General features: G+C 32.5%; 1 protein-coding gene across 6 annotated transcripts in view; it reads right to left on the reverse strand.

Moving 5' to 3' along the window:
• Window positions 1-12,973, reverse strand: part of LOC149423011 (uncharacterized) — a 508,308-nt gene that overhangs the window by 6,791 nt on the left and 488,544 nt on the right. For 4 of the 6 annotated variants that reach the window (XM_089632424.1, XM_089632426.1, XM_089632423.1 and 1 more), the window contains exons 6-8: window positions 6,332-6,493; window positions 4,688-4,744; window positions 2,381-2,447 (exon numbers count right to left, since the gene is read on the reverse strand). In XM_089632424.1, the coding sequence (XP_089488550.1) occupies window positions 2,381-2,447; window positions 4,688-4,744; window positions 6,332-6,493 (286 nt within the window). The remainder of the gene's footprint in view (window positions 1-2,380; window positions 2,448-4,687; window positions 4,745-6,331; window positions 6,494-12,973) is intronic. The other 2 variants (XM_089632428.1, XM_089632425.1) reach the window with 1 other exon arrangement.

The following is a 12,973-nucleotide window of genomic DNA, read 5'->3' on the forward strand; positions in this document are numbered from 1 at the left end:
TGTTGAATAGTCACTGTGTTGAGTTAGCATGGAACCGAAAATACATATATTTCAGAATTTTTTCCTGACAAACTAGAGGAAAAAAAATTAGCGGTTTTAGTTTTCCAATCGCTGGTATAACTGGATCTACCCGCAATTTTTTCTTTAAATTTTGACTACTACATAAGGCGGTGACCATTTTTATATTTTGAAAGATGATTTTTGTTTTTAATCTCAATGGAATTTTTCTGTGATATAAGTTTTGAAGATATTTTTTCAAAGTTAATTTTTTTTTTTAAATTGAACAAAATTTTAAATTTTTGGTATATATAATGAAAGTAGCAATAACTTAAAAAATAAAAAATTAATCGAAAATTTTAAAATAACTTTTGTACTGCAAGTTTAAATTCCGGTCTGAAAGAGTTAATTATCTTAAAATTTAAATCGATGGCAGTCTTGAAGATCAGTCTTTTTAGGTATAGGTTGGGCAACTTTAAAATGAGAAGACAATTGAGAGCCAATAGTTCTTCAACACTTTTGCATTGGTAGGGTTTGTATAACCGTCTGGGTTCAACCAATCTACCAACCAAAGTATCAGCGGTACACACATTCAAGCTAGTCTCTTATCCGGATACTAACCAGGAACTCAAAATTATTGCCACCTCGCAAATAGGCGCTTACTCTCACAATCGCGAATAAAATTCACCGTGATAATTATTCGCCTATTTTACCGTATTCTCCTAACCCGGCCACGTTTTCTGTCTTAATATCCCGCAGTTTAATCTTGAAATGGAAGCAATACTTTTAGGTTCCTGCTTGGACTTTACGCGATAAATTTGAAAAAATGAAATATGAAAGTTCGCAAAGCTTTTTATTATAAAGGAGTAGGAACTGTGATGATATCTTGTTAGAATTTAAGCTTTAACTATGAATCCTTACTGTTTGGTTTTAAGTGAAAAAAAAATGGAACTTAAAATATAATCTATATAGGTTTTAGCTTATTAAAAAGCCTATCAAAACTAATTTTTCAATATATCGCTGGTAATAGTGCATAGATAAACAGTTTATTTTAAACATGTTCTGCAGTGTAATTATTACTACACGTGACAGCTGTTTTGCCTTCTGAAGGGAGATTTTGATAATGCCTTCACAGACAGTTCGATGATGTTACAAACTATCGTGATTAATTTGTGGGTTATTACGCCATCTTGCGCTTTCTCGTTATTTAGCCAACGTTTCGGACAGCGTTTGCAGGAAGAAGCGTAAAACACCTTGAAAACCCAAAAAATACGACGGTAATACTGTTAGTGGCAAAAATCTCGATTCATATCTTTTACAAAGTGTTTTTATGCGGTATTTGCAAGTAGCGTTGGCGCTAGTTAATTAAGCTAACAATAGTTATCTAGTTAAGCTAACAATATGGAGTATCTTTGTATTATGTGAAGCAAATTAAGGCTAATACATAATTATTGTTAATTTTTTATTTAAGAAACATACAAATTAATTAAATTGTACACGGTTAAAGTACGCATTACGTAGATGAATACCATATCAGTTATTTCGCCTGGGATGAGAATGGTTCTTAATCTTAACTAATAAATATATTAGTATTTTTTTAATGATCAACTAATGTTTATAAGATAAGGTTTTTATGCATAGCACAAATGATAACAAATTATTATAATCATTAATTACTCGCATGAAATATCTATACGAATTGAAAATATCTCCCGATTAAGAGTAAATGCCGCCGACGGGAATTAAACCCGCACCTTCTGATGTTCGGTCAGGTGCTCTGTACTACTAGAGATAAGCTGACGTAGCTCAGTGGTCCAGAGAACTTGACCGGACATCAGAAGGTGCGTGTTCAATTCCCGTCGGCGGAATTTATTTTTACTCGGGAGATATTTTCAATTTGTATGGATATTTCAGGGGAGTAATTAATGACTATTTTAGTAATAATAATAAATTGGAATAAAATGTTAGAGAGATAAAGAGAAGTTCTGGAATCAAGAATTATATGCTTACGAATTTTAATCGACAGTTAATAAAAGTTTTATGAAAAATAAAGGGTAATTGGTTTTAAAATAATTTATAAATTAGTTATGTATGTTAGCAAGGAATTATGAACAATTTTCAAGTGTAGTAATTTTTCGCAGTGGGTATATTTTGCGAGAGTAATTGATGATTATTTGCTGCATTAGTGTTGTTGGCTTCCATGTGAAGAAGCCTAATGTGCTGGTACGTCTCTTTGGAACATTTAAACCAATTACGGATAGCAATTCAGAGCTAACTATTTTATTACTCAATACTTTATGTAGAAACTGATAATAATATATTATTAATAGTAAGGGATATATAATAAATCTAATTAGATAATAGCTGGCGGTCATCTTCTTACCTCCCATTGGTCCACGACCCCCCTCTCTCCCAAGATGCAGTAGGCCGTGTCTAATGTCTCGTAAGATCTGAAAACAAAGGTAAATATATCAAATTAGTAAGGCCATCAAAATACATCTTTAAAATGAAATATGGTACGTAGGATGTTTTTAGGATTTGTGAAAACACCAACATTTATCTATTTTACAAACTAGACTTTTTTTTATTATTTCTTAGGATAAAGAAGTCTATACGCTAGTACTGATGACATTTCAATATCTTATTTTGAGACAATTGTTACAAGGGCATATTGTAGGCGTTCTGATAGAACTCACTCACTCCAGATATTAGAATGTGGAAAAATATTATGGTATTCATTTATTCGCACACTCAACAAAGATGTATAAGCGGTTTTATTTAAGGGAGGCACATAAATAAAGTCATTTTTATACCGTTACAAAAATTGAGAAATTATTTCGGTGTTGCGTGCGGGAACCATAACGGCAATAATAGTCACCCGGAGAAAAATGCTTTCCCATTTTGAAATAGAAACTCGATAAGTAATAAATAAAATGGCGCTTTGATGCATGAAATATTCACCAGTAAAACACGTGACCAAAAATATTATAGGCGAACGAAATAGAAGGAGAACAGAACAAGACACTGGAAAAAGCGAACCGATATGAAATAATATGCCGAAATGGAAAAAAAGAAATTTGACAGCTAAACGAAAATACGAATTAAGTTTGTAGATATGCCATCTTAACTTTCTCTGGAAGGAAAATATGCACTCCATTTAATATTATAAATCCGATATAAAATTACATGGTATAGGGGAAATCTTAATAAAATTAAAATATATCATATAAATTATCAAGTTTTTTTTTATATACTAGCTAAAGTCCCCGGCGTTGTCCGGGCTTTACATGCAGTTTTTCGGAATCAGATGAAGACACTAATTTTCTTCTTATTTTGAGCATCAACTGATGAAAATTACTTTAAGAACTATCAAAACTCTGCTTTAATGGATGGACAAGGGGTATGGGATGGTTTTTCGAAATCTCATGTAGACCTTCCTCATGTTTTGAAGGTAAACTGGTTTTAGAAATTTTGTTAACCTCGAAACAAAACCGTAGATTCGTTTAGCAAATAAACCTACAATTCTACACTGGGATACTTAAAAAAATGGATTATACAGATTTATATGGTTTAAAAGTCAGGAAGTCATAGTCGTACGTCAAAGTTTTTCAATATTTCAAAATACCACTTAAAAGTATTTCTGAAGTAAATAAACCAATTAAGAGCAAGGTGATGTGTGTTTTTTTAGTTATCATATGAAACAGACAGATGTTTATCTAAATATTATTATTACCATAACACAAAATTTAACCGTGACATTGATAACAAAGCCGAAAGAAGAAATTACAAGTGAAAAGGAAAGTTTCCAACTCGTATTACTGACTTTGTTCATCTCCGAAGGGATCTTAATGCAGAGGACGTCCGCGACAAAACTTGTTTCGACAAATTTCACTTAAAAAGCAGGAAACACACGCTGAAGAAACATTATTATCCTCAATCCCAAAGTTTTCTACGGTAATAAGGCACTCAAAGTTTCGGAATGTCCCACTCTCCCCGCTATACCGAGGCTTATAATGCAATTTACAACGGTAAACTCATATTTCAAAGAGGATTCGTCACAACTAACTGCCGCAATATTTGATCTAAAGTTATGTGCAATTTATAAAAGGCATTTGTGGAAGTATGTTTATGTAAACAGAGGCACGGAGGGCTCTCCTCGACATCTGCTTTTCGTATGCACACTCGTGTAGAGAACCTACCTATATACACTCTTATTATTCTGAAGAAGTTTGTAAGAAACCATATCAAATATTATAGTAGTGGAATAATGGTGTGATTCTGGATTTTTTTAATAAAATTCTTAATTCTACTATCAGGAAGTAAGTAAAAAATAAACCTTATGATTACTCAGTAGTAACCATAGCTAGGGATTCTTAGGCTGATCCTGTATTGTATACATTTGCTGCATTCGCTAAGTGATCGCGCATTTAAACACGCTTCCTGGTAAACAAATCCATCCTAGAAACCTTACACGGAATCGCTTTCCATACTTTGAAGTTTATATTTCAGTCATGTTGATCAGCAAAAACAAATCACCTGAAAGATATGCTAACCAAAACCCTAAAGAAAAACACAGAAGAAAAATCTAAATCGGTCCCTCATCGGTTGGATGTGATGTGCCAAACATTTGCGTATTTCCAAGAAATACCAACAAGATTATAAAATTTTGAAAATAATTATTTGCCCATACCTCTTCATGTTCTCTATGAAATTTTTCTTTTTTCTTCATCGCTTCCTGTACTTTTAACTGAAACAAAATACATTTCACATTAGATTGTGAATTCGTGTCTAAGAATGCTTATGTCTTTACGAAAAAAGTTTTCTCAAGTTGTCATTTGCAGGAGATTAGATCTTATTCCATTAAAATGAACAACTCAAGAAAATATAATTGGAATCTTGAATGTTCACAAATCATAGAACAAATATTTTTAATTAAAATTACACGGGTTTTAATGCTTAAAAATTGAAATAGAACTGAATGCTAAAAAATTCACATTAATCTAAAAGACAGCACAGTAAAAGGCATTCCAGGAATATAAAGTATAACATTATTCGAATATATTGAACCATGCAAGTCATGCTCTGAGAACCAAAATAATTAGGTAAGCCAAACTATAAATAACAAAAATAGACAAGAATAAAATAAATTCGATTACTTGAAGCTAAACCTTGTAGCGCAATTCGTAATAAGCTGAATTGAGGATTTAAATATGCTTCGTGGTAATAAACTTCTAAGCAGAAAACAAATGATCACCCCACCAAATCGCCAGGGTTGAAAGAGTTGACCTGAAAGCTTGAACAAAGCGAGCAACGTACCCCTTAAGATAGAAAATATTTCTAGTTTTTTCTTTACTTTGTCTCTTTAGGAATCTGAGAGAGATAGTTTCAGACTCAGGAGCGCTTTAAGCGTCATATATTTTATGACTTAACGATGTGGACACACAAAGCAACGACTGGGCAGCAGATAACGGAGTCTCATGCTCATGCGATAATCATATATGTCGTAAAACCATTTTACGGATCTGGCCGCTTTATGGTCCGTGTAATATAGTATTCTCATTTTAGAGGATTTTTGATTGGATTTTGAATTTCATTCTTTGTCCACTGATTTTTTGGCAAGGCTTCATAAATTTGCTTTAATAAAACAGTTAATTAAATTTACGCTGTTTATGAATGGTATAAAATTTATTCTTTACCCTTTCGAAAAAAAAATAATTACCGTTCCTCCTAAAACCCACTCATCACCGTTTTTACAAAGAAAACTTCAACCCCTTGTTATAAAAATATACATTCTGTAAGCCCTCTTTTTTAGAACATCGTTTAAAAAAAGTGCATCTCAGTGCGAAAAAAGTGACAATTCATATTGTTTATGTGCAAAGCTTTCTGGTGAATAAGAAAATATTTTTATGAAGTGCTTTATGTTACATTTGCTATAGTGTAAGTGAGAAACAATGTAATTGAACAAAAACTTCATAGTTCCGATATAAAGTGACTAAACAAAGAAAGCCTCGTGCAAGAAATAACCATTGATTGAAACCAGTATCATAGCATAACTGGTCCGCAATAAAACTCTGCATCTAAGAAACTGATCAAGATAAAAATAGCCCAAACCTATGAAAATAACAACAAAATGACCAATGAACCAAGAAGAACAGACCAAAACATCAAGCAAACATGCGAAAATTTCTTAACCAACATTCACAAAAAAAATAAAATATCCTTAAACCAAAATTTATTTTTGCACATGACCAAAACCCTAGCAGATTTGCAACAAGTAGTGTAAACCCAAGATCAAGCAATTCTTGGTGGAAGTGGGTGCGTTTCGACGTCTCACCCTATGAATAGTTTCTTCGAAGGTGTTGGGCACTCCCCCGTTCATCTGGAAGTATCGGAGTCGGTCGTAATCCCTGGGGTCCACCATTGACCTGAGCGCGGTGTCGCCTGGAGGGCAGAACCCCAGCATCCCGCTCTGAAGGACGCTGTCTGGGGTGTCCACCTGGAGGTAAGGAGAGCAAGTCGCTGTTTAGGACGATGTTTCGATAAACACTATTCATAAATGCTTTGATTTGTGACACTGGAAAAATATGCATTAAGTAAAATTTCAAAACTTGTGGGTACAACGTACGCACCGTGGTTGAATTTGAGATTTATTTTGCTTGACTCCCATGTATTTTTCTTATTTATATTTTGGAGGACTGAGCCATGTTTTCTGCTTCCTCATTCTTGAGCCAACGATTTGGAAGGTACATCAAGAGGAGCAGATGTTTTTACTTTTATAATGGACACTGAAATGCTGATGAAATGTTGACTCAAGAAAGAGGAAGGTCCGCAACTTAATAACTCAAAGGTCAAACAGTACAACAATATTGATAGGGAGAAAATCAAACCAATGTTTTGACTGTTGTATTATAAAAGTTCATATTTATTGTGCACGTGATTTGCGTATAATAAAAGATACAGAAAGACGTACAGCACAATCTGTTATTAATATGTGTGAATATTAGGAATGTTTTCAGAATAATTGAATGAGTGATGTACAGGATTTATTTTCGATAGCTTAAAAAGTGATTTCAACAAAATAAATAAAAGTAATGATAACATATTCCGATTTAAATGTGAGGCATCAAATCACAGAGCTGTACACAGTGACCACGCACAACAATTCCTCATACGAGACATTTGCCGGCACGAAATCAATTGCAGTATGTTATTGCCACCGTAACTATTATTGAAGAAATTTATTACACCAACAGTGAACTGTGAAATGGTGCCACCGTCGTGATATATGGTAATTACCGGAGTTGACAACGTTATAAATAACCATTACGCAGCCCGTTGCATTACAAAACTGGAAAAGTTACACAAATTCACTGGAATTTTGCACACATATTCAATGTATCTCCGGTTCCAGCTTCCGGATAATAGAGTTTGACCAAAAATAAACATCATTAAAATAAAATCGCATATGGTTATAAATATGAGGCACCCTTTATGTTCTTTTCATGAGTAAGAATAGTCTCCGTGATGATTGATATCTGCTAGATATTGAGAATAAAATTTAAGGCTGTTTTATAAATTCCTGATCAATCAAGTACATACTAGACTGTTACGTTTTCTACGTAGTATTTATCGTTGGGCAATTGAAAATCTATTATTTGAATAATGTTAACCAACATTGAAACCGACTATACCGTTGGGTTCAATTGTCTGTTTATCTAAAACAGACACTAGGTACCACTACAGTAGGGGCCGAAGAAAGTTATTATTAATAACTAATTACATTGAATGTAATAAAAATACAAATTAAATTAACTTAAATTATTACATATTATTATTATGCAATACATATAATTATTAAATTATTGAATAATATAAATACTAAATAATATTCATAAAAATATAAATATTAATAAACATATTATATTAGTTGTACTAAGTAAATGGATGTTTTTAAACATTTATATTTCAATAATTAAATATTGAAGACAATATTAGTGATTTCTAAACGATAATCTGAAACAGAAAAATCAGAAAAGGAAACGGTTACATCTGGGACTCGAACCCAGGACCCTTGCCAGACAAGGGTCCTGGGTTCGAGTCCCAGATGTGACCGTTTCCTTTTCTGATTTTTCTGTTTCAGATTTTCGTTTAGAAATCACTAATATTGTCTTCAATATTTAAATATTACAATTTGAGGTTTTACTCAATAAAGTTATTCCGAAAAATAAATAAAAAATTATATTTCAGTTGTTATCTTTGTAATATAATTTATATTTCAATTGTTATCTTTGTAATATAATTTATATTTCAGTTGTTATCTTTGTAACATAATTTATATTTGAGTTGTTATCTTTGTAATATAATTTATATCTCAGTTGTTATCTTTGTTATATAATTTGGCGGCTGATGTCTTTTTAGCGGTAAAAGAAAACAAAAACAAGTATGTTGTGGGTTGGATTATTTTATGTTGTTCGTAATAATTCAAAGTAGGTATAAACCTGAAAATCATGTAAGGGAAAACGAAATAAATACAAAATACCAACTGCGTCAAAAGATTTTTTTCAATAATTTTATTAATCTAGCAAAAAAAGGAGCAAACCGCCACTGATTTTGTATTTATGAATAGTGTGTACCTGGGCATATAAATGTCACAGCTTTCAAGAACTAGGTACCTTGGCGAAGATAAGTTTCTTTTCTCATTGCTTTGAAATTGGTCGTTGCATTGCGAGTAATACGTAATGCGAGTGCGAGAAGTCCCATAAACAAAACGCCATCTCTTGGAAGCGCCTCGGAGCGCCATAAAGCTCATATCAAGGACATTTACGCTACGAGAAGTTTCAGCGGGCTACGCTTGTGACAGTAAGAAATACAAATCACGTGTATGTACTTACGTATCTGAAGGTACAGAAACGCGCAATTACCAAATAAATAAAGAGAATATGTTGTTATATTATGATTAAAAAACTTTACTACTTTGTTCCTCTTGTTTATTAAGGTTAGGACTGGTTTCATACATCTAGGACTGGTACAATGAAGTCAGAAGACGTATTTTGCAGAAAAAATTGATATATTTTAGTTGGTAAAATGTTAAGCTCTTGGCATCTTTTTCTTCTTAAGCCATGTACGAGAAGCTATGAAATAAAAATTTAACTTATAATAAAAAAAAACAAGAAGGCGTGTGGTTTGTTCAGTAATTTTGAACTGTCCAATATGAAAAAAATATGTTGGAAAAGAGAGTTGAAACTTGAGAGGGAAAACCGGGTAGTAGTACCTAATTGCTAGTGACACGAGATACAACATCTTCATGTTGAGAAATGCAAATATTTTGACTGTACTTTTAGCATTTTCCTTAAGAATTCATTGACATTCTCTGCAGTTATTTCAGGGAACGCGTGTTCCACGAAGTTTAGAGGGGAGATCTTGAATTATTATCCTTAACGGGAATGGTCATTCATTCATAGAATTACAAGAGATGAGTTGTCTCATGGTATCGTGGAGAATGTATTCGACACAAAATAAAACTAATTTTGTCAGATATTTTGTATTCTTCAAGGTTTTTACTAAGAAAACCTTCTTTACTTTTAAAAAGTCAAATCAACACTCACAGAATAAATTAATACGTTGTTATAACGATAGAACTTATCCTTAAAACAAGATAAAAGTATCTTTAAATGTTAAAAAAAGAAAAGTCGAAAATAAAACATTGATTCGTCTAAATGAAATCAACAAAATTGAGATATTTGGTAAATCAAGCCTGTAATGTTGTAATAATAATACAGAAATAATACGGATGAATTGATATAATTTTCTTGATACCAATTATGATTTTGTCCTAGATAGAAATTTTTTTCGTCTTTCGTTATTAAATGTATATTACTTAGTCAACGTCGATCCTTTTACAGTAAGATGAAAGTAACAAGGTAGTGCTATTTTTTAATAATTTAACAATTTACTCGCGCTCTTGTAAATATTAATAACTATGTCACATTGTAATTAAATCAGTAAGTACCAAAAAAATTAATCTGTCAAAGCATAAAACAATACAAGGTACTGGTTGGCTTTACCTACTTCACACTCCTTGGGACAAATATATTATATTACATTATTGTGACACAAACAAATTCATCCCATAAAACGAAAAGAAAATCTGGCGGACTATCTTTAAAGGGAGTGCAATTTTATGTTATTATTTTTACTACCTTGAAATCTCGACCATTGAATTGACAATTCTCAAAGTTAATCCAGACATACCACTATGTTCATAAAGCAGTTTTACTCTGTGTTCGTGGAGCAGTTTTATGCTGTGTCCAGGCTAAGATATCTTTATCTCTCGCTGGTCCACGGGTGTAAAAGTGTATGCCATTTGAGGATTAGACCTAAACCTTGTATCAGAAGCCACCACCTCTGGAAGCCGGGGTAGCTTAGCGGGTGTAGGGCTGTTTTCTCGGCAGAGGGACGCAACCATTAAGCAATTAAAGGGTAAAATGCAAAACAACGAATTTATCAAACTTACAACAAGACTTAATTCAGGGATGTTCAAGAAAATATTAAATAACAAATCAAATAAACCTCACCTAAAAATAAATTTGTCAGAGTTTTATAATTGATACTTAAAAAGCGGATTAGAAATGTATACATAATTGAAAAAAAAAGTTTTGTCATTGTGAATATATATCCCCCAAAGGTCAATTATTTTATGGTAGAAGAAAAATGTTTGAGTTTTATTTTAGAATGCATTTGTGTATGAAACTGTAGGGATACGCTCCTAACAATTTCAGTTAGCAGGGGGTGAAATCCCATGAAAGGATAAGAGCGTCCTGTTCTAGTGGCCGAGCGTGTCCTATCATTCCAAAGCCCTTGTTAAGTCTCTCTAATGTTTCAAACGAAGTGCATGGCACTTCGTAAACCAGAGTGTCTCAATGAACCACCATTAAAACCACACCAAGTTATTGTTATGTCTCCTTTTTACACATCGTAAAACTTACTTAGAATTGATGAGTTTTCCATATCTGGATTAAGTATTCGAGGCTGAAAAGGTTTGGAGAGGTGAGTTTGAACGTGTGAAATTATTATAGAACCGAAACATTTCTCAGATCAAATGAACCTCAATAAATTACAAGCTCACCGTAGAAAAGCAGAGAGCTTTTGAGAGATGTTTATTGATTTTATTGAGGATGAAGCAACCCTTTTAAAGACTGGAATTTGAACTCGATTGGTAAATGAATTAAGTAAAGAAAGGGTGTGCTGGAGATGTCTTAGTTCGTTCTGGGCGATGTTTATCGATCGCACGGATTCACACTAGTGTTTAATAAATGATCAACCGTAGCAGAGGTGTGATGTAGCCTTCAAGGGTGAAAGTTAAACGATGTTAAGGGAAGATTTTATAAATATGAGTTAAAACTAAATAAGTTGATGTTTTAAACATACATATACTTATCTTTAATAATTCTCAGTTTACGTATTACCTAAAAGGCACTGAAGAGTCAATAATACATTCACAGGTTAATGTTAAATTAGTTTTTAAAAATTCACACAGATAAAACAAATAAAAACCCTAATTTACCCACTTACGTCGAGGATTACGATTTTTTTTAATGAAATTTGAGGACTAAACATTTAAGAATAAAAAAATAAATAAACCACACTATTTTTTTTAAGTTACTACATAAATATTTTTAAAAAACACCTAAACTTAATCATAATACCTAACTTTTGTGGTGTGACAAATTATTTTACTTTGGGTGTTGTGTGGATCTTTACTTTGTGCGGATCTATTGACAAGTTATATTTCACGTCAATGTTATTACGCTACAAAATATTTTCCAAGTTATGATCAAACTTCCAATACAAACCAAGAACGAATGTCGGTCAGATAAGTAAAGGATTCTGCTTCTGGCTTGAACGGGGTTTACTATATTTTTCTTGAAGGAGGGGCGGTAAAAATACACCGAGGGATAAAGATCAAAGATTGTTTGACGTACAACTTGTAATAAAACCTCCGAGGCAGTTTAACGAACGTGGATCCGGTGACAAATGAGGACCTAGTGAAGACATTTCACCTTACCAATCAGCTAAAGGTCACTTAAGACAAATTGCTTTGAGATGGAGGGAGATGAAAGGAGATGGAATCAATCTCCGGCGAAATACGTTAGGGATGCTGACGATGTTAGAGTTCGTTAGCTTTTAGAAGGATGACCTATGCTTACTGATTTGGTGATCAGTTTATCGACTGCTTGGATGTAAATAAAGAGGTCTGTAAGTACTCCATAAGCTGTTAAGCCGAAGGCTTACAACTAAGATTTAAATGTTTTATATTGTTCCTTTTATATGCGAATACTTTACTTGTATTCTCATATAAATAAGTAAGTATAAATTCGATTAATCTTTTACCAACTGACTAAAAAAAATATTGTGTCCATTTTAGTAAAATACAGAATGGTCCTCGATATCGTTTATGTTGGAGAGCAGAAACCTTAACAACTCGTCAAATCAAATCGTCGTGTGTCCCTTACTGTCATGGTGAGAAATATGATTTAAACGGTGTTAGTAAGAGACAACACCACGGTTTATATCAAAATCTAATAGTTAACCACAGAAAAATTTTAATGTAGAAAAGTTTTCAACAAAATTTTAATGTACCATCTACGAATACAATGTTTCCGACCGCTATCTGAAAAAAAAATATTTGCGATTTTTTTCTCATTATTTGTACATGAAACGACAGAAAGTGAGGTGGCAGTAATGTCCATGTACAATACACTTTAATCAAATATATATGTGATTGTACTTATCTCGTTATCAGTCATTTTAGTTTGAAAAAATGTAAGGTGGGCCGTTTTTAAAACTTTTTCATGCTTGTATTAAAAAATATTTTTATTTCTAATAAAAATCACCATTCAAAAACAGTTTTATAGTTTTAGATACGTTCGGAAATATTCCAATTATTTAGATTTTATTGCAAAGCAGAAATATGCCG

The sequence above is a fragment of the Hesperophylax consimilis genome, chromosome 6 (genome assembly GCF_061612785.1).
Source record: "Hesperophylax consimilis isolate HC1 chromosome 6, BYU_Hcon_1.0, whole genome shotgun sequence".
Lineage (NCBI taxonomy): Eukaryota > Metazoa > Arthropoda > Insecta > Trichoptera > Limnephilidae > Hesperophylax > Hesperophylax consimilis.